This window comes from Zingiber officinale, chromosome 8B (assembly GCF_018446385.1).
Source record: "Zingiber officinale cultivar Zhangliang chromosome 8B, Zo_v1.1, whole genome shotgun sequence".
Lineage (NCBI taxonomy): Eukaryota > Viridiplantae > Streptophyta > Magnoliopsida > Zingiberales > Zingiberaceae > Zingiber > Zingiber officinale.
The window spans coordinates 24,883,416-24,910,186 of NC_056001.1; the positions used below are offsets into that span (position 1 = coordinate 24,883,416).

The 26,771-nt window shown below is 37.3% G+C and overlaps 2 protein-coding genes across 2 annotated transcripts; one reads left to right on the plus strand and one right to left on the minus strand.

The window, feature by feature from the left end:
- The first annotated feature begins 1,225 nt into the window (after positions 1-1,225).
- Positions 1,226-18,828, plus strand: LOC122014505 (cysteine synthase-like). Its single transcript, XM_042570740.1, has 10 exons — positions 1,226-1,655; positions 8,611-8,720; positions 8,797-8,854; positions 10,972-11,235; positions 11,321-11,458; positions 11,553-11,604; positions 11,691-11,770; positions 14,874-14,933; positions 17,362-17,442; positions 18,534-18,828. Exons 1-10 carry the CDS (start codon positions 1,395-1,397, stop codon positions 18,624-18,626), a joined length of 1,197 nt encoding a protein of 398 aa, XP_042426674.1. The 5' UTR covers positions 1,226-1,394; the 3' UTR covers positions 18,627-18,828.
- A 3,378-nt stretch (positions 18,829-22,206) lies between these two features.
- LOC122013421 (endochitinase EP3-like) lies at positions 22,207-23,189 on the minus strand. The gene is made up of 2 exons (XM_042569700.1): positions 22,858-23,189; positions 22,207-22,779 (listed from the first exon to the last, which is right to left on the minus strand). Exons 1-2 carry the CDS (start codon positions 23,153-23,155, stop codon positions 22,367-22,369), a joined length of 711 nt encoding a protein of 236 aa, XP_042425634.1. The 5' UTR covers positions 23,156-23,189; the 3' UTR covers positions 22,207-22,366.
- Positions 23,190-26,771: the final 3,582 nt, after the last annotated feature.

The following is a 26,771-nucleotide window of genomic DNA, read 5'->3' on the forward strand; positions in this document are numbered from 1 at the left end:
AGGAAGCCGATGAAAGGGAGTCAGTGGCGTGCGTGAGGGAAAAGGGAGCTGTTGCCCACATGATGGGAGACGACGACGAGGTGCGTCCTGGTGGGCGACTGTGATGGCAACCGCTGGATGCAGTGGCGACCGCCGGATGAGAGAGGAAGAGAGGAGAGGGGCGGTCCAATCTGTGTCGTCGGGACAGAGAAGGAAGAGGCGACGACTCCTCTCCCCCGACTGTGGTAGCGGCGGAAGATAGCTAGTGTCGTTGAAGGCGGGTAGCGCCACGATGGTGTTGGCTACCCCAGCGACGTTGGCACGAAGGAGGCGGCGACCAAAACGAAGGAGAAGTGGGAAAGGACAATGTATTAGATTTCCAGTGAAGTGAGGGAGAGAGGCCCGCCGGCATCGGATATGGCCAGCGTCGAAGGTAGCTAAGGTGGCCTCCCCTACGTCCTCGGAGCGACGGCAAAAAAAAAAAAAACCGTGAAGATAACGCATCCTCTCTTTTGTAGACAGTGCATCCCTTTATCTTCATGTCCTAAATAATTATTTGACCAATTATCCTTCTCTTTCTCTAATTCCTCTGGTAAACTATATCCATATCATACGAAATTGATGCCCCCACGGGCGGGATCAACCAGTTATGACATGGTATTCTTGTAACATGGGTCGGGAGGTCGAAGGTCTGCGGCAGCAATTGCGATAACATCAATATCTGTCCGTGCTAAACACCTTCGACCGCCATGTCATCGCCGGGCCCGTATTCACCGTGATTTACTCCCTCTCATACTCGTGGGGCAGGGGTGAGGGGGCCGCTGGGCGGCGGGACCCGCCTTTTGCAACATATCATACGAAATTGATGTATTTTAAATTTTCATTTTTAAATGAATTCATCGAATAAAACGATATCCTAAGTATGTATAAATTAACAAGAGATCAGTGGATGTTGACACACGTATCAAAGAAAAAATTGTCTACAATTTGTCTACCTTTAAAATTAATCTAGTAAAATTCGAACACATGAATTATAAAAAAATAAAATATATTTTATATATATATAGGCAAAAATTAAAACATTCTCTTTATTTCATCATCCTTGAAAGCACCATCTATTTTAAAAAAAATTAAAAGGGAATCTGATTTTATTTATTTTTATTCTAAAATATTCAGTCACGAACATAACTTCTATAATTGTATGGCTTAGCTATCAGAATAAAGAATAGTCTAAAGATAAAAAATAGGAGATCAGAGACTCTGATTTAGAGTTGGCAATTGGCATGGGCGAGAGCTGCTTCCCACTCGATAGTTGACTCCGATTATTTTCTCTAAGTAAACGCGGGCTCAGGTCGTCTTGCACTCTCCCTCTTTATACTCCCTTGATCCCTCTTTCTACTCCTAACTCCCCCCTCATGGCGTCGCTCTCGAGCCCTACAGCGTCGTCATTTGCCTCTCATTCCGGATCCGCGAAAGAATTCCGCCCTCTATCCGTCCGATCCTGGCCTGCCTTCTTCATGTGCCGACCATTCGCTAGCAATCCTGCGCCAAGGGGGAGGAGAACGGTCGCCGTTGCTCCCTCCGCCTCTCTTCGTCGCCCCCTTGTCTGCAAAGCCGCATCTGTGACTCCTCACGGGGAGATTGAAGGCCTCAACATAGCCGATGATGTCACACAGGTATTATCGACGAGACGTACCTTCCTTTCGTTTTTAATTTGACGTTCGTAAATTTCATCGCTTTATGGTCAGAAGTATGATGTGGTCAGAAGTATGATGTAGATGAAGAAATATGGAATCTTGAGTTGGCATGGTTGGTGTTAGATTATATATTTATTTGTTTATAGTTTTTAGGGCAATTTGGACTTTTTTTTTTTTTTTTATAGAGTTTAGGATTTTTTAACTTACCTATATAAGACCTTATACTCTGTATCAATTTTAAGATCCAATAATATGTTTAGTTTTTTTCCTTCTCTTAATTTCTACATGGTATCAGAGCGGTTATTTTTCTCTGACCTAATTTTTTTTACCGCCCTTTATTATTACTTCCTGTTGCCGTTGTCGTCTCCTACTGCTATTGATTTCGGTGCCGACATTTATTTTCTGTCCTGTTGTTGTTGATTTTGGCGCAGACATCTATTTTCTGTCGATTTCGGCGCCGACATCCTGTCCTACCGATTTTGACGTCGACATTTCTGCTGATTTTGGCGCTGACGTTATTTTCTGCCGATTTCGGCACCGACGTCATGTGTTGTCAATTTCGGCGTCAACGTTCTTTTCTACCAATTTTAGTGCCGAAGCTCTATATTGCCGAATTCGGCACTGACGTCCTTTTCTATTGATTTTGACATCGACATTCTGTGCTACTGATTTCTACATTTGACATCCTTTTCTGCCTCAAATTCTTTCTGTGACCACGGGTCGTCCTGATATCAACTTTTGCGGATCATACAAATGTGTATCTTTACAGTTTGGTTATTCTGAGAATTATTCATTCTGTCATTATGCCTAGTCGTGCAGATGCTTCATGGAAATCTGATTCATATATGTTTGAGTAGTTTCAATAGTTCCTTGCTTCATAGCTCTCTGCATGTCAGCTTCCTCTCAAATAAGTTTGTCGTCGTCTAGTATTTCAGGTATATCTTCATCCTTGTGGATTTTGGATTCTGGTGCCTCCCATCATATGTCATACAATTTATCATCTTTTATTTCTTTTTCTCCCAGTTCATCTATATCAATTGTAACTGCTGATGATACTCCTATGTCATTAGTAGATATTGGTTCAATTATTATATTTTCTTTATCTCTTACTAATGTTTATTATATTCCGAGTCTTACTTTAAATCTTATTTCTGTTAGTCAATTATGTTAGTCTGGATACCTAGTCTCTTTTTCTTCATCCAACTATTATGTTCAGGATCCGCAATCTCAGAGGCTGATTAGGATAGGCTATAAGCAAGGAGGACTTTATGTTTTAGATCAACTCAAATTACCAGAAGTTGTAGCTTCAAGTGTAGATTTATCGTCTTTTCATCTGAAACGTTCATCTTCTGATTTTTACTTGTAGCACTCTCGCTTAGGTCATGTTTCAACGCTTCGTTTGCAGTTTTTAGCCTCTACAAGAGCATTAAGACCTTTAAAAAGTTTTGATATTTTTTATTGTAGTGGTTGTAAACTGACTAAATTTTCTGCTTTATCATTTTCTAAAAGTCTTTCGTTTTCTTCTACTCCATTTGATCTTATCCATTCGTGGGGCCCTCGCCTATTTCTACAAAAGGGGGTCAAGGTATTATGTTTCATTTATTAATGATTACACTCATTACTCTTGGGTCTATCTTATGAAACACAGGTCTGATTATCTTACAATTTTCAATAACTTTAGAGTTCTTGTGAAAACTCAACATTCTAGTGTCATAAAATGTTTTTATTGTGATTTGGGGGATGAATACACTTCGAATCAATTTTCACATTTACTTGCTTCTGATGGTACTATTCATCAAACCTTGTGTGCAGATACTCCTGAACAAAATGGCGTGGCTGAATGGAAATATGGACATCTTGTTGAAACAACCCGTTCATTTTTATTGTCTGCTAGTGTTCCTAGTATCTTTTTTGGGGGGGGGGGGGAAGCAATCCTTACTGCTGCTCATGTTATTAATAGAATTCCAACCTCACACAATTAGGTTTGTCACCTTTTGAAAAATTGTATGGGTATGCTCCTATCTATTCCTCTTTGCGTGTTTTTGGTTATACTTGCTTTGTCCTTCGTCCACATGCAGAGCGTAATAAGTTAGCCTCTCGGTCTGCTCTTTGTGTCTTTTTGGGTTATGTTGTTAATCAAAAAGGATATCATTGCTTTGATCCCGTTAGTCAAAAATTGCATGTCTCTCGTCATGTTGTGTTTCTTAAGCATATTCCATTCTTTTCTATTCCGCCTAGTTCGCATAATATGACAAAGTCAGATATGCTTTGCATTGATCCTTTCAATATCGATACTGAGAAAGATTCACCCATAAATTTTACTGGTATTCAACTGAATTTGGTACTTTGGTCCCCGAGATATCTGCTCTACATGTTCCTCCTTCTGCCACTACCCAATTATCTCCTGAGGTTACGGATAATCCTTCTCTCCACCGTCGTCAATCCACTCGTGTTCGTAAGTCTACTAAACTACAAGATTTTACTTACTCTTGTTATTTTCGTTCTTTTGCTTCATTTGTTGCATCTATTCATTGTCTTTCTGAGCCTGAATCCTATAGAGAAGTTGTTGGCTGAGGAACTAATTACTTTGCATCAGAGTCATACATGAGATTTGGTTCCATTGCCACCAGGAAAACATACTATTTGTTCTCGTTAAGTATATAAGATCAAAACTAAATCTGATGGATTTATCGAACAATACAAAACTCGTCTTGTTGGTAAAGGTTATTCTCAGGAGTATGACGTGGATTATGAAGAAATATTTGCTCCTGTTGCAAAACTGACAACGGTTCGTACTCTGATTGTTGTTGCTTCTGTTTGTCGATGGAGAATATCTCAGATGGATGTCAGGAATGCATTTCTAAATGGTGATCTTCATGAAGAAATTTATATGACACCTCCTCTTGATATTTCACACAAACCTGGTGAAGTTTACAGGTTTCGTAAAGCGCTTTATAGTCTCAAACAAGCACCTCGTGCTTGGTTTAAGAAGTTCTTTACAGTAATTACTTCGTTTGATTTTCATCCTAGTAATCATGATTCAACATTATTTGTCAGATGTACAAGTGCAGGTCGTATTCTTTTATCATTATATGTTGATGACATGATTATTACTGGTGATGATTATGATGGAATTGCTTCCTTGAAGTCTGAGTTAGCTCATTGTTTTGCTATGAAAGACTTGGGTATACTACGCTATTTTCTGGGCATTGAGGTTGCTTATACCCCGAAAGGTTGTCTTTTATCTCAGTCAAAGTATATATCTAATCTATTTGGGCGTGCTCGTCTTACTGATAATAGAGTTGTTGATACTCCTATTGAGACTAATGCTCGATATTCTCCATTTGATGGCTCACCTTTGTCGGATCCTAGTTTGTACAGAACTATTGTTGGAAGGTTGGTTTATCTCACCGTGACTCGTCCAGATATTGCGTATGCTGTTCATGTGGTTAGTCAATATGTCGCTACACCAACTACAGTTCATTGGGCTGTCATTTTTCGTATTCTCAGGTATCTTCGGGGCACTCAATTTCAAAGCCTTTTATTTTCTTCTACTTCATCTTTTGAGCTGCGTGCATACTCTGATGCGGATTGGGCTGGTGATCCTACGGATCGCAAATCTACCACTGACTTCTACATTTTTCTTGGTGATTCCCTCATTTCTTGGAAGAGTAAAAAACAAGATGTTATTTCTAAATCTTCCACAGAAGCTGAGTATCGTGCCATGATTTCAACTACTTGTGAGATAGTTTGGTTGCATTGGTTGCTTGCGGATATGGGTGTCTCTCTTCATCAACCTACTCCGTTATATTGTGATAATCAGAGTGCTATTCAAATTGCACGCAATTCAGTTATTCATGAGCGGACGAAACATATTGAAATTGATTGTCACATTACTCATCACCATATTCAGATTGACACTATTATATTGCCTTTTATTCTTTCAAAGCTACAGATTGCTGATATGTTTACCAAGGCACATTCCGCTTAACGTTTTCGTTTCTTATCTGACACTCTCAATGCTTCTAGCTGTAATATCGTGAGTTTGAGGGAGGATGTTAGATTATATATTTATTTATTTATAACTTTTAGGGCAATTTGGACTTTTTCCTTTTTTAATAGAGTTTAGGGTTTTTTTAACTTAACTATTTAAGACCTTATACTCTGTATCAATTTTAAGATCCAATAATATAGTTAGTTTTTTCCTTCTCTTAATTTCTACAGTTGGTTGTCTAGAGATGCATCTCCAGTAGGTAGGCGTTCACTTGTTTATGATATGTCTCCGACTATTTTTTGTCTCTGAGCGAAAACTCCTTCCCAGATAGTATTCTAAATTTAAAGATTTGCTATTTTCTTGATTCAAACTCAATCTTGTTTATATTTTGTGAAAAAATTTACAAGGTATTGTTGATCTAATAAGCTTCCTAGATATGGATAAATGTTCATGAAAACATTTACTCTCCAACATTGGGAATCTCTGATAATTGATTCTCAACTTTGCTGGGTTATAGAGGTGTTGCCACCTTTTTCCATGTGCTAGTTGATGAAAAGCCAATTTGATAGTCGTCCAAGGAGTTTAATAAATTCCAGATTGCAGATCTACTAAAAGGCAGGTAAGAATTACTTGAAATTATTAACGTTCCTACAGTCCCAAATTTGTGGCTGTTTTCTGTTAGATTGTTATGGGTTCGGCCGATCTGAAGAGAACACTTAACATTGTTAAGAAACTCATATGATAATTTTTGTTATGTTTAAAAATGTATATTGATCTTGCCTAGAAGCTAAGTAGATGAGTGGTCGGTGAGGTGGTAGGAATGTTGACGGAGGAAAGATCTCAAGCTGGGAGCTGCGGACCTTGAGCTGGAAGCTGCGGACCTACGCACACAACAGTCACAGACAATGTGAACGTTAGAACGAGAACCAAGGAGGGGGTTTTTGGCGCGCACCTCGACGCTCAAGTCAGAATAGTAGCCGAGCGAAAATGGAGAAGAAGATGAATGGTAGAACAATAAAATATGGATGCGTGGGCATGCGTACGCGTACCTGGCCAACGGAGATGATTTCCTTTTTATACCACTCTTTATAACCTCCGCAATAATGAGGCGATAGATAGAATATGTCGAATGGTGGATAATATACAGCAGTCATCCTCTAGGTGTGTGTATATGTCATTAATGGAATATTCTGAGGTAAGTAGCTATTATTCTCTGACAGGTTGTTGCGATTCTCTGACAATGTTGTCTCTAATAGGGAGTCCGATTAGCCTAGAGTTGACCGGGTTTAAGCTGAGAATCATACCCGTGTGTAGAGTGGGGAGCTGAACCTCGTAGGTCTGGTCGGCCCACCTAGGTTTATGCTGGAAGCTTTGTTCCTGAGGAGTAAGAAGCTGAGTCCCGTAGGTCCGATCGACTCTGTGATCGCTCGAGTTTATGTTGGGAGTCATACCCATAAGGAGTAGGGGAGCCGAGTCTCGTAGGTCTGGCCGGCTTTGTGGCCGTCCGAGTTTATGCTGGAAGTCCTGTTCACGAGTGAGGAGCTAAGTCCCGTAGGTCTGGCTGGTCTGTTCATGAGAAGTGAGGAGCCTATGGTCGTCCAAGTTTATGCTGGAAGCCCTGTTCATGAGTGAGGAGCTAAGTCCAGTAGGTCCGGTTGGCTTGTTCACGAGGAGTGAGGAGTTGAATTCCGTAGGTTCGGCCAACTTTGTGGCCGCTAGGGTTTGATCATGAGTGAGGAGTTGAGTCCCGTAAGTTTGGCCGGTTCTGTGGCTGCTTGGGTTTATGTTGGGAGCCATACCCATGAGGAGTGCGGAGCTGAGTCCCGTAGGTCCGGTCGGCTTTGTGGACGCTCGAGTTTATGTTGAGAGTCATTCTCATGAGGAGTGGGGGAGCTAAGTCTCGTAGGTCTGACCAGCTTTGTGTCTGCCCGAGTTTATGTTGAGAGTCATACCCATGAGGAGTGGGGGAGCCGAGTCTCGTAGGCTCGGCCGGCTTTGTGGCGACCTAGGTTTATGCTGGAAGCTTTATTCATGAGGAGTGAGGAGCTAAGTCCCGTAGGTCCGACCCGCTATGTGGCTGCCCAAGTTTATGCTAGAAGCTTTATTCATGAGGAGTGAGGAGCTGAGTCCCGTAAGTCTGGCCGACTCTATGGTTGTCCGGGTCTATGTTGTGAACCATGCCCATGAGGATTGGTGAGATGAGCCCGTAAGTCCAGCCGGCTATAGGGTCGCCCGGGTTTATGTTGGGCCGATCGGCTATAGGGCCGGTTTGTTGTAGGACCGCCCGGGTTTATGCTAGGCGCCTTGGCCATGAGAAGTGGGGAGTTGGACCCGTTGGAAGTGGTCCGTTTGGATACATGCACACTAATTTTGACTACCACCCCATCTTAACTTTGACTGCCACGTCAGCGGGCTTCTTTGACTTCGACCCGACCCAGGGGCCCCACCTTATTCTCAGTATCATATATAGGTACCTTCCATTCTATCACGTTAAGCCTATTTAATCAGGAGTGTCACAGCACAGGAGTGTTTGAGCTAGTACCTCTTTATATCTACATATCTCATAAGATGTAGATGCTGCTCTTGGAATACTGTTATTATAGTTTCCCTCAATAAAGTGGTTTGGTAGATCAACAATTATATAGGTTTGTTTTGTGTGCCTAAGATCATTGAGGATTTGCAGGCATCATTTCTATTAGTAACAAAAAAGAATTATATCACTTAAAGCAAAGTGACCTGATTAAATTAATCAAAATAGATGTCTCACTGTGTGATCACATATATATCAGTTTGATATCTCAAGTTTTTGTGTTTTAAAAAATATTGTTATGCTTCTCCTTTTGGTACTATCATGTTTTATTGCCTTCTCTTTCAAACAATTAGATTAGGATTTAGTATCCAGCAGTTATCCTATCTTTATTTGGTTTTTTTTTTCTGCAGCTGATAGGTAAGACACCTATGGTGTATCTAAACAATATCATTAAGGGAAGTGTTGCAAGCGTTGCTGCCAAACTTGAGATAATGGAACCTTGTTGCAGTGTTAAAGATAGGTATAATGTTCTTTACTTGTTACTGCACTTTCCAGGGGAAAAAAACCTTGATAAAGATTTGATGCACCTTCTTCAGGATTGGGTATAGTATGATAGCTGATGCTGAACAAAAAGGGCTTATAACACCAGGAAAGGTAACCAAGAGATTTTTGCACCCGAGTCATTTTTCATACTTACAAACATAAGCATACAACATATAGGGATGATTTTACTTTCACCGCATTTTTTTGTTATTTTTACAAAATGCCCTAAGATTTTCTTTGGTTTACCCCTCAAGATTGATGCATTTAGATGGACTAATGGTTAAAACCATGTGACATCCTTGTGGCCATGAGCCCATGACCCATGACCTGGAAGCTACATGGAAAAAAATCTATTTCCAAAGTTTTTTTTTTCCTTCTAGTTTTATCTCATTTTCTAATTTTCTTTCATTTGTCTTTGTCTGTGCCATGAGGTGCCACATGGTATTGGTTATTAATTGACTTAATGGAATTTTACTTGGGGGACATACCTAAGGGAATCTTGAAATTTTAGGTCCAAACTGATGGGAGATATTCTGCAAGTGGACAGTGAAAAATTTCCCATATATGTAAAGATTTTCCTTAGGTCAACTATGGATAGCCAAATAAGTGTTCACAAACTTGTCCAAAGAAGTATATGGGCTCTGATTAATTGATATTCTTTAAATTGGAAGGGCACTTCATATGTGAAGATACTTTGAGAGCAATTCATTAGCATCTGCAGTTCTTAATAGTTCATGAAGTGTGAACAAAGGTTAGCAAAGCCGATTTAAATTTCAAAATAGGTTGGATATGTTTCAGTTGTTCTGTTGTTAGTATTGTAAACCATCCTTTTATAACAAAATAATTAGTCAAATACATAACTAGAGTAAGAATTAGATAAAACCTGCAATCCGTCTTAATGGAGTTGAAGTTGAAACAGGACTCAACTCCAATTCAGATCAATATAGGTTGGAAGATATTTGATTGTATTCTTATTAACCCTCTGTTTGGATGGAGTGAGGGAAGATTCATTAATGGAAGGGGAAGGGAGGGGAAGTGAGGGGAAGTAAAGTATTTAACTTCTCCTTATTTGGGAGGAGGGATGGAAGGTTCATTAACGTAACATGTGTTACTTTGTTTGGGAGGAAAGGAAGGGGAATGAAGGTTAAATAGATAAAGTTACAAAAATACCCTTATTTTTTAAATTAGAAAATTTTCATAATATTAATATTTATTTTATAAATATAAATTAGATATTTTTAATAATAAAATTAATTTTTATATTATCATTTAAATTAGTTATTTTTTTAATAAAAAATTAATTTTTTTATACTATTCATAACAAAACAATGAATTACCGATAATCAAGTAATTAAATGAGAAATAATGAAAATAATGATTTTAGAAATCTTAAATAAAAAAATTTGAAAGATAATGCTGATAACGAGAATTCTTATTCTTTAAAAACTTATTAAATTTTGATGGAAAAATTAAAAAATAGTAGATATCCTCTTAAATTTTGAGGACAAAAATAGTTTCTCCCTTCAATTCAGTTAAAAGACGTGTCGGATCCCCTCCTCTAATAATCTGGTAGCAAGCGAGCTGTGATGAAGGCGAGGAAATTGAACTCCGGCGACATAGTAAAATTAGAAATTGAAATATTTCTTAAACTATTAAGAACATGGATAGAATTGGAATAAAAAATATTTTGTTTTCCCTTCCCCTTCCTTACACCCCAATTCGGGGTGTAAGAAAATCTCTCTTTCCATGGGTAACGAAGGTTAAAACTTACCCTTCCTTACCTTTCCTTCCCTTTCCTCACTCCTTCCCAAACGAGGTTTAAAGTTTCCCTTCCCCTTATTTTCCCTTCCTTCTCCTTCCCTTACCTCCTCCCAAACAGACCATAAAAGTTAATAAACATACTTTGCCAATGGAGAAACTAATTAAATACATTTGTGTACTAGGAACTATTTTGAAGTGCAAACATTGAACTTGATTATAAAAATTTTTGGCCTGATAAGCAAGTTGCATACTGGATTTAGGTATTCTGAATCCTTGATGAATGGTTCAATGACCTTAATTCTCTAAGTCCTCAAGTTCTCATTCAAACTTATTTATTTAGTTTTTGAATCCCTTATCTTTGTGTTGTATCGTTGGATCTTATTGTAGTTGACTATACATATATCCTTTCATTGTCATTGTAATTTTTATTTAGCTAATTCTCTACCTTGTTTTTTATGAATCTGAAGAGTATATTGGTGGAACCAACAAGTGGTAACACGGGGATCGGTCTTGCATTTATTGCTGCTGCGAAAGGCTACAAACTGATTTTGACCATGCCAGCATCTATGAGCATTGAAAGACGAGTTCTTCTAAAAGCTTTTGGTGCAGAACTTGTCCTTACAGATTCTGCCAAAGGCATGACAGGGGCAATTCAAAAGGCGGAAGAGATTCTGAAGAAAACACCTGATGCTTACATGCTTCAACAATTTGACAATCCTGCAAATCCAAAGGTGATATTATCATGATAATTTCTCCTACATTTCTGCTTCCATTTCAAATTCTATCCAATATTATTCCTGGATATTCTCATTGCAGATACATTATCAGACTACCGGCCCTGAAATCTGGGAAGATACAAGAGGGAAGGTGGATATTTTTGTTGCTGGAATTGGGACAGGTGGAACTATCTCTGGTGTTGGCCTTTATTTGAAAGAAAAAAATCCTAACATTAAGGTGCTTATTCTCTTCTAAACGTTCTGCTTATTTTTGCTATTCAATATTTTAATTCCTGATTTTTGGTCTTGCTATTCTTCCTCAACTTCTTCAGGTCATTGGAATTGAGCCCACTGAAAGCAACATTCTCTCAGGGGGAAAACCTGGTATAAGCTACCAGCTTTCCACTATATGCATAACTTATTATTCTTCAACTTTTGGTTGTCCTTTCAACAAAAGTGTTTTCATATAGGTCCACACAAAATTCAAGGAATTGGAGCAGGTTTTGTACCCGGGAATTTGGACCTTGAAGTAGTAGATGAGATTTTAGAGGTATGAGTTTGTGAGATTGTTTGCTTATGGGTTTGATTTTATCATTTGTGAGTTGATAATTCTGTATCTAGTTGTCCGACTCAGTGGATATCAGGTTCTTGTTCACCTGTTAGTAGTGCATCTAGTTGATACTTAGAAGACTATAGTCTCTACCTATTCAATTAAGTTCTTATCAGTCTTTTTTCTAATTATATTGGTTCTCACTTGTGGTATCATGAGTTTACTTAGACATGACAATCCTGTGATATAATATTGTAATAGGAAAAAATTGTTAAGGTTATTTTCCTAGATAGTCCCCTCTACTCTATACGAAGTATCATTATCATCATTTCACACTTGCATCCCTCAAAGGAGGATCAAATATATTTTTCTGATTGATGAGACTCACATTCAAGAATCTAGAGGACTATGAATTTAAGGTGGAGATGAGTAGGCTGATGAATTGACAGGCATAGTCAAATCATATAGTCCTCAAGACTTTTATAATGTATTAAGAACTCCCAGTCCACAAATCCTGAATGAAAACAAAATCAACATAAAGAAAGGTAACTCATCAACTTACCAACTTATTGAGATAACGGATAGTAAATATAACTACAATTTGGGTATGTAGAGAACTAAAGAAAGCGGTAAAGGTGTATGAGTGACTTGAACCATACACCAAACAGATGAGAGTGATCCATTTTCTTGAGTGGTATGCACAAGATGAGATTTAAGTTTAAAATCAGAAAAAATGTTACTAGGTATATTTTTAGATGGTCCGTAATATAAAATCCAGTTTTTTGACCCACAAACACTTAGCATACATGCAATAAAAGAATCTTCAAGGATTAAGGATTGCACTCTCTGAGATTGAATAGCCTACCATTTGATGAAGTATAGATAATCCTCAACTGGTATGTGAAGGGTAGAAGTCCGATTAAAATATCATGTGAAGTTTTCTTATGTGAACCCGTACTGATTGGATATCTCCAACAAATTCGAAGAACCTATGGATGATCAAATATGGGAACTGAAATAAGATGTTGCCGCATGAGCAGAAACTCAACAATATGCAGAAATCAGGTCTGCTCCCTAGAATATCATGGAAAGTTTTCTTATATAAGCCCACACGGATTGGATATCTCCACCAATTTGAAGAACCTAGAGATGATCAAATTTGGGAACTGAAATAAGATGTTGCTGTATGAGCAGAAATTAAAGAGTACGCAGATATCTGAGAGGAAATTTAGCAGAAATAGGGCTGGAATCCAGAAAACTTAGCACTGATCTGGAACCACAACAATAGAAGAAGAGCACCATACCAATCAAAGAACAAGGTTGTGGATCAAAGAGGAATCCTTCTGTTGATCAAAAGGAAGTAGAGGTGATTCAGATACGATGAATGAATAGAAAAAGCTCTGATTTGGAAACCAGATCTTAGTACAATCTGATGCAGATAGGAAGGATTTCAAATATCGGAGAGGTCGGTAAATTGAAAATTTGCTGTTGTCCTCTTCGGCTGTTGTTCTCTGTAGAAGGAGATGAAGAAAGGACTTCAGCAACGACAGAAATGGCAAGGAACTCTCACCCATAGAAGCTTGACAGGAAGAGCATGTCCCCTCGGATGGGTCTAATCGCTAGCACATGAGGTGTTGCTACAATGAGGTCTGGGGTTCGAATCTCGACAAAGTCGAGGTAAATACCTCCCTTATGTGCTAGTCACTATTCCAAAGACTAGTAGCCGTCCGTGATTTACTTCCTCCGTGTTGGCCTTGGGACGGGTTTGCGGGGGCGCTGGGGGCGAGCGTATTCGCCTTTTGCCACAATTGACAGGAAGAGCATGTGATTGAAAGAAGCTTGGGAGAGCACAAAAATGAAGGGTGTGGAAGAAGGAAACTAATTGAGCAGTTCTATCCAATTGTCATTGGAGTCTCAGCAAATTCAGTGGATTGTCATTGGAGACTTGGAGCAATCGAGCAGATCATTGATGTGGCTCTGGCAGGTGGTGGCACAAGTACTTGTCAATTGACTTGACTGGGAACTTGCAAGTCAGGAAGGAGGTGGGTTTGAACCTACCCTAATTAATTGGTTGATTTAAGGAGATGAAGAGGAAACAGCCAGTTGTAGAAGGCTCCCCCTGTGATTCTCATTGGGCGGTACCTGAGGTGATTGAACAGTTGCTCAATGGAGCTGGATAGATAATCAGTTCGAATCAAATCATGCAGTGAGGTTGATTATGCACGAGAGCTATAAGATCCCTATTTTAATACCATGTTGCATGGAAAATTATTAGGGTTATTTACACGAAGTTTGTATTTTTGTATTTTTATATCACAACCTTAGAGGTCCTTTCCCATAGACAGGATCACATTTCTTACAAATAAACCCATATAGTAAAATTTACAATTGGGTCCGAAAATATTTACAATTTCATGCCTAACAAGATTTATCACAAATCTCCGCAACTTTGTTGACTCATATTTTAAGAACTCAATTAATGCAGATACTTGCATTGAAACAGAGATTACTTGATAAAGCAATAAGAAAATTATACCAGAGTTTGAAAATGCTTAAAGTTATACTACCAGCTATAATATTTTAGTCCTAAAATATTGTGCATGGTATTTTTGTGGTAATGGAGTTTAACATTAATTGGTTTGGGTTTCTTTGTACATTATTCCTAAATTGTTTCTCATGCGGTTCATATTGAATCAGTCTGAATCAATTCTTGATGCAGTCCAATTCAGACAAGGTTTGTATCAGCTGTGACACAATTTGAATTAACAATCTTACAGATTCAGGTCAGCGGGTCTGTAAACCAATCCAGAAATGGATTGGGCTCACATTTTATATGATGGGGTTTGATCATATTCATTAACATAAATAGAGATGAAGTTTTGCACCTGGTGATCTCCATTTAGACTGCATTGTTTTGGGTAATTTGCTTCCTTTGATAAACCTTATGACCTTCAATAAAATGGCAATTATTAGACATGTTTGGACTTGGGAATTTACCAATATTGGCAATGTATCATTGTGTCGATTGCATTTGCATCTTTGGCATATTCTAAATCTTTTTATAGTAGTATACTTTTGTGCCATCTTATGTTTTTTCCCACAGATATCAAGCAATGAAGCTGTTGAAACTGCAAAACAGTTGGCTCTTCAAGAGGGATTGCTGGTATGTAATTTTTTCAATGTAGGATTCCAAGTTTGATATGAGCTATTTCGTTCTTAGTCCCTCATTTAACATATATTGATCCATAAATGTATGATGCTTCTTATATTACTGGCAACTAGAATTTAAAATTTTAATATGTAGTGTTTGGTAATTCATTATCTGCATGGCCATTATAGTCAGTATTCAATGAGGACCAGTGGCTAAACTGCCCAATTTTGGGTGGTTTAGGTGGATACCCTGTGTACTTCCCTGGATGCTAATCTTCTATATAACAAATGTATAACCATTGGGCGTCAATTATACAATCACTCCCTCTCGTTTTTTATTGTGAAATCATATATTACCCTTATAAATCATTAGTCTCTTCTATCCATTTCTATTATCTTTAAAATTCACTCTTGCAAATTTCTTTCTTAATTTGCACTACCTCATTTGTCGATCTCACATGGCAAGATGTCATATGATTGTAGCAACAAAATACCAATAGAAGTGTGTCCACTACAGAATATACATCCTGCAATGGAGATCTTACATGGTTTGAATTTCATCTCGCTAGCTATAGTAAAGTTTCTCAATGCTCTGAAGTGCATAGAAGTTTATCAATCCTGCAAGAAAATAATTGAAGATTGATGAGCCAAAAAATGATCAAAAGTCATGCAATAACAGAAGTTCAATTGACGAGCTGACAGGCTTAATAAGGTTCATGACTTCAAAAGGTTTATAGTTAGCTTCCTGAGGCCTTTCTTGACATTGAAGTCATTTCAAGCATGGGACTAGTAGTTTCAGTGGCGGCCCAGATGCTAGTGCAGGAATCACTTCTAGTGCCAACATTTGAGTCAATGTTGATCTCACATTTAATTTTCTCTCAGAATAGCAAGCATATTGATAATAGAGAGCAATTAGGTGTAGCTCCAATATGAAAAGAGAAAATTGATTGAGATAGTATAGAAATGTTTAAAGATGACTGATAAATTATGTATTTAGAAGACTAAAGAATGCTTAGTTAATGTAATAAACAGTGTCAACAAGCGAGTATCCATGTATCATAATTTCTTCATCTATCACTGTGAAAGAATTTCATTCCTCAAGGTAATCACCACTTTTTACAATTACCATAATGAAGTTACATTTTTAGAAAAATTATTTTTCCAGAAATGAGGTTGGATTCAAATGGTATGGTTTCAAAGTTGTTTGAGTGTTTGATGGAAAGGAAATAGAGAAGATACTAGTTTTGATGTAATTTTAACATCATATTGCGTGGATGATATTGGTGGTTGACCATTATAAATTTTCGCAATGAAGTCCATATAAGCAAGAAGCTGTAGATGAATTATCTACTATAACTTTTATGAAACTCTGAAAATATGAAGGCCGAGTTCCAACCATTTATTGACATCATTTATAAAGGGAAAGACAATTTTGCTAGATATTTGAAACACACTAGCCTTGCTTTTTAACACTGTTACAATCTCACAGTAGACGGAACAATTCAGTAATGAAACAACATGATTCTGAAGTGGAAAACATAGCGAAGGCCATTTGTTTCAAAAACATAAATGTGAACGGCATATGATTAGATGTAAGTCGCATTCATATTGATCATAATTTAAGAGAATTATAATAATTCTTTTTTATTAAATCCTTGATATGAATTGTATTTTAGACAATTTTTCATCAAAGTTATATCTTAACCATTAAACTAAACTAAATCCATCAGAAATCAAATCAGATTTATCATAAAATAAAATAAAAGGGAATCCTTTGTAATGATATAAGTTTAGAGTTTGGTAAAAAACTGTCACGTGAGTGAACCATGAGGTTGGGACAATGAGGAACATGTCTTGCCCAATCAAGACTCAGAATCAATAATGATTGAGAATTCTTACCACATCAAAATTGTCTTGCTCTTATCTTCACATAGCACCATCATTTTTATATTCAGTTGTTTGATGGCATTGGACCCAATCAATGTTAATGGTGGAGTCCATGATGATTGTTATATTGTTGGAATCACATGGATGATGAAATGTCTGGTTGTCCATTTCATTTTTATTCTAAATGAAATGAAAACGACAACATTTTAAGTAACTTGAGAAACTCACATATGAGCCTACATTCTTCGTTTAATGAATCATGGCATGCTCCATCAATCAGTATTAAATGAAACATAGCATTATCTTATTTAATAGTGTAGCTTACTGCATCGTTAATGCACAAGGTTAGTCATGTTTCATTAATTTAATGTCCTATTTTATTTTTATACAGAAATATATAAAATTTGTTTGATGCATGTGCACCAGAAACATTCAATGTAGTACATTAGTGTTTCTAACTTGAGCTCAAGTCTGTAATTACTGTGCTTTCACGTTAGGTGTGGATTTCCTAAAGCCATTAATCAGCGCATCTTAATTCTGTAATTCTTTTTCAGGTTGGTATTTCTTCTGGAGCAGCAGCAGCTGCTGCAATAAAGGTTGCAAGTAGACCAGAAAATGTCGGAAAACTTATCACGGTATGTCATTAGTTACCTAATATAATAAACTTGGTTACTAAAAAGTATTCTTGTTGCAATGTTACTAATTATATTATTTAATCTTTCTTTCTTTCATATGTTTGCATTTTGATTTTTTTTCATCATCTTTTCTTTGTCAAAATACTAAAAAATATACATGAAAATGCCTTTCTAGTTGAAAAACTATTACAAGGATCAAATTCTTAGAAAGAAGCATTACATATTTAAAGGTTTAAAAATATATTGTCATTTATGACCATTGTACTATTTAAGTGGGACAAGTTTGAAATTTTAGAATGGTTTGATAGTTGATGAAGTAAAACTTGATCCGGCAAAAATGTTGGTACATTTGCAGGATTTTTGTGCAATTTGCCTTATGATCTTGTCATAAATAAGGTAAAGCTTTAACCTGTTTTGTGAATGTTGTGAGGAAATCACAGTAGGTAAAAATGTTTGCTAGCTATTTGAGTGTTTGAACTTTAAGTGGAGGGAAGTTGATTGGAGGTGGGGCACGTTGAATCAAGTTCCTGCACACTAGAAGTGGAAGTCGGTTATGTTGAATCTAGTTCCTGCACACTAGAAGTGGAAGTCGGTTTATTCTAGTTGAAATGTAGCAAGTTTAGCTGAAGTAAAAGTAGCTCGATCGAGATGATAGCTAATTGTGCTGGCTTGGAGAAAACTTGGAAGTAAGCTTTAAGTGAATTGAGATGGAGAGTGACAACTACTTGTCCCCTGTAACAAATGTGTCCATGAATCTCCTAGCATTTGTACTTGACTCTCTTTATAGGTCCCATAAGGAATGCCCATCTAAGGCCTTCAATTACCTATTGACCAACTTGACTAGGCAAATGTCGCTCATCCATTTACTGTTGCCTAATCCAATGAACCCAGTTCTGATCTCACTGTTAACTAATATCCATGAATGTGTCAGTATCTCAACAGCCATTCATGATAGTGGTTAATTTTATCTGCATAACTGAACGCAATCGAATTACTTTTCCTTGTAATGACAGACTTTTGCACTGCATTCGTCTTGGCATCTTTTCTACTATCCAATTCTAAATCCAATAACTGTATGTTTTACTGGCTAGGTTGTGTTTCCTAGCTTCGGCGAGAGATACCTTTCTTCTGTGCTGTTCCAATCGATTCGAGATGAATGCGAGAAGATGCAACCTGATCCCTGATGCAATTTTCCAACAGCTTCAGCTGATTTCATTCATTTTCGTTTCCTACCGGTGCAAATGCAATCGATAGATGCACTTTTCAAGAAATAAAGTTACTGCACCATATAAATTTCATGTTCAAATGTATTTCACATATACTTTGTTGTATTTGAGATGTTGAATAAAAGCAATTTGCTTTCTATAAAATAATTTTTTTTATTTATTCTACTCATTAAACTTAATTAATTTATTGAACGAGGTTAGTGATGCATCTAAGAAAAATAACATCGATATAAGAAATAGTTTACAAAAGGGTAAAAGATTAGAGGCGTTCATATTGATGTAAATGAAGATTATTTAATTTGGGTAAAAAAATATGACATGGATATCTTCAAGATAATGACAGTTTCCTGGATAACGGATATGTACTGTCAGGAGAAAGACTATGTGCCATTATTTGAATGTCTCTGATTCGTTCTATAGAACAGCTATGTAAGGTGTAATAATCTTCTTAGCAATAATTGTTCAGTATATTTGTTATTGCACGAATCATTTTTCCTAAAATATGGATCGGATGTTCTTATTTGGTCCTTGTGACTAACTAGTTCTTATTTAGTCTTTGTGACTAATTAGTGTTTTGCTTTGGTCTTTGTGACTTGATTACAATATAATCTATGTGACTTACATAGCTGATGCAGATGCAGCCGGGGGCATGAGAGTGATTAGGGAAATAAGAGAGGGTATTTCGGTCTTTTGGCATAAGTAGGGCTTTGATTTAAAGGAAGCACTGTTCATGGAGTCAGGGGCCGGTTCACGTTTCCTCCGCCGCTAGCCAAGGAAGACCTTCCTCCTCACGCCCTTCGCCGGCGCCGACAAAGTCGTCGGCGCTCCCTTCCTCCTCACCTCTACCTCCTTTCCTCCGGCCTCTTCAGTACTCCAGTACTGCCACCAGGAGGAGGTGGTTTTCGTTTTTGGGTTCGCTGCGCCGCCGCCAACGTCACTTTGCTCTACGCCACCACGATCCAGCCGACCAGCATCGCCTACTCCTTCATCGCCAACGAGCCGCCAACTCCTCTGCTTTCCCTCTCTTTCTCTCTGCTTCGAGTTTTTTCTAGTGTCGTAGTGAGGTTTTGGCCGGATTCCCTTCTCGGCATCAGTTCATCGCCACCAAGGAAGGAGAGGGGGAGGCCTGCCTTAGTGATCGGAAGTTGCAGCTACCCACTGGAGCGGTCACGGGCAGATCACACCACTGCCTCAGGCCTCCGGACCGCTATCGCCGTGCACCCCCTGTGGTGCCTTGCGTCGACTACGCTCCCTTTTTTGGTTGTCATCTCCAGCAGCCTTAGATGGCTCTACAGCCGACCACAGCGGCTTTACAGCCGCTGTCTCCACCATTTGCGGCGTAGATCTGATCCATTGCTACGTCTCCGGCAACCATCTGTTGTGTATTCGGCCATCGAGTCGTTGTGCTTTGTCCTTCGTATCATCATTGGTATTGTGAGCTGTTGTTACTAATCGGCCTATGAGCCGTGACTGTATGTTGTATTCCGGCCTGCACACCGTTGTCATATTCCGGCCTGCGTGCCGATGTCACATGTCGGTCGTGTCACCGTTGTATTCCGATTGTGTGTCATTTTTCATATCCATGCCATATTCGGCTCCATGTCATTACCGCCGGACCTAGCTCCTCTTCGATCGGCTCAGATGCATCCACTCTTCCGGGTCATGACGACTCGCGATCAGCGCCGCGATCAGCTCACCGATCCATCCGAGGGCGCCTCCCCCCCCGGGGCCAGGGTACGTCACCGTACTCGCAATATATTTATTGCATTGTTTTGCTATTATTCGACTGTTTATATATTCGTGGGACCCGCCTCGAGCATCGGGGTACCAGAGATCGGGGCAACCCGGTCGCTGGCTGCAGGTAGCGTTGACCAGAGGTCTTCCGAGGACTTGGTCAACACAAAAGACAGCTCACCACCTGGGTTATGAAGATGCGATCAACATTCCAAACACGTCACACCGGTCGCTGTCATTCTTTTATACTGTCAACTTCTATAAGAGACTTCTCTGCCTACAACGAAGGAGAATTCTATTGGAGCACTTTCAAAACCTTGGATCAACAACCACCTACATTGTAACTAAGGGGGGTGTATTCAATGTTAGACTTTTAATTACTTTGAATGATTTTTGTGGATTTTAAAAGTGTAAGTGTATTCAATCTAGACTTTTATAAGCTTTACAGAAATCTAGTGGTATCCAAATTAGATTTTTATAGAGTTTTAAAAAGTCATGTGGTATTCAAACTTACTTTTAAAAACTCTATAAAAATCTTTTGTTATCCAAAATTTCAATAGATTTTAATGAATTCTTTTAGAAATCTTTAGATATAAATTTTAACTAATAAGAACTCTCCAAAACAATTGGTACAATTTTAAAATAAAATAAAAAGTTTTCTCCTCACTCTTGAGATTTCTATAGACTTCAAATCACTTTAATTTTTTACAAATAAGTTTTTACTCTTTCCGCTCCTCGATTTTGATTGTTTCTTTGATCTTAAAGGTCCTATAATTGTTCAACCTCTCGGCGGCCTACATCAAACTCTCAGCATGCATTTCATGCGAAGTTGAGAGTCCTCTAAAATATCGTTCTCTGACGTTATAATAACAAAAGAATGGATTATAACAGCTAGAATGAAATAGCAGCCACTTGCAGCATTTTCTCTGGCAGCGACTCACAGTGGCGGCTCACGGCGACGAATTACAATCGAAGATTTTTTCTCCGATTGCTAGTGATGGAAACAATGAGTGTCATTCGGTGAATCTTGTGGTACGCTGGAAAGGAGAAAAACAAATAGAAAAATTGTTTGAGGCGTGCAGTGATACTTCCGTCGGCTACTTGCGAGCACGTCGAAGTCAGAATCGATTTGGACGGTGGTGCTATACATAAATGGAAGAGAAACTTGAGACAATATGTTTTAATATAAAATATATATTAATAAATCAAATTAATTCTCAACTTAATTAATAGATAATTTAATAAAGTCTAATGAAATTTAATCTAAAAATATTCTATAAAATTTATTAAATTTTAAAAATTCCTAAGTATATTTTATATATTTATATATTAGCCTAGCAATTGACATAAAAATACTTTACTATGTCATCATAAATCCATAGTTTATTTTTAAAAATAAATTCATCTCAACTCACGGACTAACCTTAGCCCATCACGGGCCGACCTGCCTAGAACCGCAACTCGCACAAGTTTACCTATTTAGATATGTTTTTAAATAAATTGATAAAATTTTAATCCAATCTACTTATTTTGTTTGACGAGTCAGGTCAATCTAATATAAATTGACGGTTCTAGCTTCAAATATTTTATGTTATAGTAATTTCTACTCTAATAATATTTTTAAAATATGAAGTGCCCTTTTAATATATTTTTAAAATGAAATGTTTTTTTAACGTTAATGAAAATAAAAACTAAATTTATCATCACGGACGATATTAACATATTTATTCCAACGGTTAAAGATTGGTTATCATTTAATTTCTATCAAAGGTAGTCATGCATTTTAAGAACTCTACTCCGCAAATATAATAATTCACTTTGAAGCACATTTATTTTTATTTTAGAAGTGAAATACATATTTTATGTCAACACAATCGACAATTTATTGCTCGCTACAAGATCTTGTAGCTCAGTCGTCTTTGCCGAATCATCATTTATTATTGCAGTGATCGAGCTAGCTGTGCTCAGCAAGTGAGATTATTGCCGGGGTCAACGCCGAGCTGACGGCAGTAATCCGTGTAATAGCCGACACGAGCGTTGACTGTCGTCGGGTTACGGCCGTTGCACTCCAGGTCGCCGTTGATCGCGCGGATGGTGGCGCCGAACCCTTGGCCGGAGGTGATGGGGGAGTGGCAGTTGTTCATCCAGAACCAGAGAGCGGTCCTGAAGGAGATGACGGCGTCGTTGGCCACTGTCTCCGGCGCGCGGAGGCCGTCGAAGCCGATGGCCCGGCCGGCCGGGCCGTAGTTGTAGTTCCAGGTCAGTTGGAGGGGCCCGCGGCCGTAGTAGTTGCGGCCGGAGACGCACGGCCAATCAGTGCGGCTCGTGTCGCAGTAGTTTTGCGATGCGCCGTTGATCTCTTCGATGTAGCAGAAATCTGCATATTTCCATTAGAAGTAATTAAGTGCGATGCGTTTGCGGTCTTCCAATTGGTGGAGAAAACGATCGAACTCACGTCCAGTCTCGTGCGTGACGTGGGCGAAGAAAGCGGCGATCTCGCGCCTGGAGTCGGCGGCCGAACCGGTGCTGCCGAACTGGGGGTAGTTGCCGGCTGCAGTCAGGAAAGCGCTGCGGGTGTAGAACCCCCTGCCGGCGCAGCTGCTGGAGGCTTGGTTGATGATGCCGTCGAAGAAGCTCTGTGTTACGATGCCGGCAACGGAGCCGCCGTTTTGCGCCGCGGCGGCCGCTATTCCGGCGAAAAGGAGGCACACGACCAGCAGCGGCGCCATCTGGTTAGATTCGGGGAGAGCCATTGGTTTGTTTACTAGGAAGGAGAGGGGTGGAAGAAGAGATGATGGAATTGAATGCAGAAGAGAGTGGGTATTTATAGAGCAGTGGAGGTGGACGATCATACCGTATAAATACGTCACAAATAATAAATACATAAGGAAATTAAAAGCACAGGAACATAAATCTATTGATCAAACTGCCAACTTGCTTTGGATTTCTAGATGAATAAGCATTTTGACTATAAAAGAAAAATTAAAATATTTGTAAATTAAGGTAGAATATACTGTAATATAAATCCAACCTTGAAAGCTTTAACAATTTCACTCATTGTTATAACAATCGATCATCGGGTAAAACTTTTATGATATTTATGCATTAATTGATCTAAAGCTGTTTTTATTAAATATTTTTTTTATAACGTTAATCCATCTAAATTGATTTTTTTAATTCTTGAAAAAGGTTATGAATGAGATCTATATTCAAATTCTTGATTTTGTTTTTGCTGATAACACACATGATCTATAATTTTTAAATTTTATTTTATCTTAAGTACTCTTTGTAAACTTTTTAAGTGCATTAATTACTTAATTTCTCTTTCTTTCGAATCCTTCGTAAACAAAGTTATTATTTAATTTCTCGATTGAAGAGATTTCCAAGTAGTAGATGGATAGAGTTTTATATTTTCCTTTCACATTTTGTTTTTTTTATAGCTCCTCTTCTTTCGACGCACTTTTTTGAGGGTAAGAACTTGGTTTTGAGAATATATTTATTATTTAAATATTTTAAATTTTATTTTATTTTTATTGAAGGTTGGAGTTTTAAAAGAGCTTATATTTTCAATTAGAAGGGTAAATTAATAAAGATAAATTTAAATGTTGATTTATTTTTGATTTTTTTTTGTCCACTCAAACCAGGAGAAGCATTGAAATGGTAGATGATAAAAATTAAATATAAATAAATAAACTATATATATTTACATGAGGCCTGTCCAAGTATTTATTTCTCTAGATTTTGTAAGGTAATTTGAAATGCTCTTTGATAATACATAAATAAAAAAAGATGATGTTTAATTTGATATATTTTAATTTTCACTAAATTTGAGAAAGATAAAAGAAGAATTATGTATATATTAACTGAGAAAACAATCACTTTCCTTTTACTATAATATAATATAATAAATATAATATGAGTTGATAGTGCAAAAATATGTCAAAGTGGTGAATGTTGAGGTGAAGGGGTAATTCATTGTGATAATCTCGGTATGCTCTATGAACCGACTAAGTTTTGAATGTGATCGGTTGAGTCTTATACAAAATTTTTATTGATTATCAAAATAAATCAGAAAGTATTAATGGTTGTCCATCCGGAGCAACTAGTGTTCTTGAATTTGCCATTCCATAAGAGGAAAATATCTTATAATATGCCGTAGCTAAGATTTAATCTTTAGATGTTTGATTAAGAATATCTACATTAATTATCCTATCTAAAGATTTTATCATAAAATTTAGATAAAGTAGCTAAACAATTTTTGTATTAACTACCCTATCTATTCCCTACATTTTATATTTATGAATAGTACTTCTCTAAATTAGAGAATGAATTACATTTTCTAAATATTAAAGAGGGGAGAGCAAAAAAATAGGGAAGCTAATATATAATGTAGTGAAAATTAAATATCCAAATTTAATAAAGTAACTTTTTATCATAAATTATATATTTTGAATAAGAAAACTAGTATAATGTGAATACTTTAATTACTGGAATACCCGACCATTACATCATTTTCCCATGGCATAATATAGTCTTACTTGCGCGCACACACTCACAAAAAAAATAGAGGACATTTAAAGTTATTTCCAATTAAGTTATTCAAAGATTTTAGTGAATAAAATGTACAAGAGAGTATGAAACTAGAAAAGTCTTATCTCCCTCAATGACAAATATACTAGGGTATTTATAATTATAAGATGAGAGAAATTTTCAGAGAAATTGTGACCGTAATCTTTAAAAAATTAATTGTCATAAAATATAATATTGGTTAGTCCTAATCCCCCCTATAAATTTTAGTCTTCCAACCATAAATGCCATAGACTATGGTTATTAATTTGCAAAGAATATGATCACGATCTTCTAGAAATCAGCGATCGTGGAAGGACCATGTAGGGATTGTGGACTATGTGTTTACAACTAATAAACGAACAAGAAGACTTATAAATGATCTATTTTCATCGCACAATAAATGAACAGAAGTAGACTTCAATTCCTTTCGGTCATCACCACCCCCTCTCATTTCTTTTCATACTAAAGTTTTTTTTTCTTATTTTTTTACATCTTAATTACATTTTGGTGAAACAGCCTAAGAAACAAAATACTCATGAAAACCATATCAAAGTTCTTGATTTAGATATCTGATTTAGGTATTTACTCCAAACTGTTCCATCAAATCGTGTTCATTTTTTTTTTGTTTTTGTTTTCATTGTAGACAATTGTTTAAGAGTTCCTCTGGCACAAGTATTTGAGGTCAACAATTTCCACTTGAATTGAAGAAATCAAGTTCTCTTGGTGCATATTGTCCAACAATTCCCACTTGAATTGAAGAAATCTAGTGCTCTTGGTGCATATTTTCCACTGTAACGTAGGGTTTGGGTCATGCTCGTGGAATTAGTTACAATGTCAAAAGTTTGTTTCTACGTGAATTGACAAAAACCAAAGTCGTCTTTAGTCAACGTCGAATTGGAGTGGCTCAAATAACCATATCGTTCTGTGGCTAATTAGATAGATCACATTATAGTGAAGGTTAAATAACTTTGTGCAAGGAACAAAATCCATTCTATTTGCCCCCAAGTTTGGTGGGGCGTTGAGGCGCAATGAGGATCTCTAGAGTGTCACAGTTTGATCCTTTGTTTCGGGACATATGTCGGAGCTGATTTTAGTGAAAAAACTTGAGTTGGGTGGCCGTGGACCAAAGTACCCATGGACGAAAAAGCCTACAAATTTATTTCCACAATCAGAGTATCGACTCGGAGTTAGAATGGTTTTATAGAACGGCGAAGACTGCAGGAGTTGGCTGCCGATGCCATGACGCTGCACTTCCGAGATTTACCCTTTGGGACCTATAGAAAATTTTGGTAAAACACAATTGATGACCTCCAAAATTAGGCACGTCATACAAATTGAAAGCTGAGTTAGAAAAAAAAAAAAAACAAAATCCATTCAGAACATAAACTTATATTTCTCATAAAAAGTAATACATATAATTTTTTTTTTTAGATTTTCGACAGAGACTGAAGGAAGAGAAAAAGATTAAAAAACAAAAAAGTTATGCTAATCTTTTCTTAATTCAAAGGGTTCGTTTGGCTTTACAATTGACTCGTATTTATCACTTGAAAATTGATTTTTAAGCAAATGGGATTGGATAGAAATATCCATAACAAATTATAATTTTGTAAGTTGTCATATAATCTGTTAGGCCAGCAATACAACCTTTATCATATGTAACAACTTAGTTCAATTCGGAACTGCTGATTCAAAGGATATTTATATATATCTCTATAATAATATGTAAAAAAAATTATATATTTCTATAATAATATGATATTATTCATTTTAGACCTATACTTTTATACCTTTGTTCTTAGG

Bases quoted from the DNA above. Each gene is read 5' to 3' on its own strand.
- LOC122014505 (XM_042570740.1), top strand. From the start codon at position 1,395: ATGGCGTCGCTCTCGAGCCCTACAGCGTCGTCATTTGCCTCTCATTCC. The intron at 11,459-11,552 runs GTGCTTATTCTC...CAACTTCTTCAG, and splicing joins AAAAAAATCCTAACATTAAG to GTCATTGGAATTGAGCCCAC. The intron at 11,605-11,690 runs GTATAAGCTACC...GTTTTCATATAG, and splicing joins TCTCTCAGGGGGAAAACCTG to GTCCACACAAAATTCAAGGA.
- LOC122013421 (XM_042569700.1), bottom strand. From the start codon at position 23,155: ATGGCTCTCCCCGAATCTAACCAGATGGCGCCGCTGCTGGTCGTGTGC. The intron at 22,780-22,857 runs GTGAGTTCGATC...GGAAATATGCAG, and splicing joins CGTCACGCACGAGACTGGAC to ATTTCTGCTACATCGAAGAG.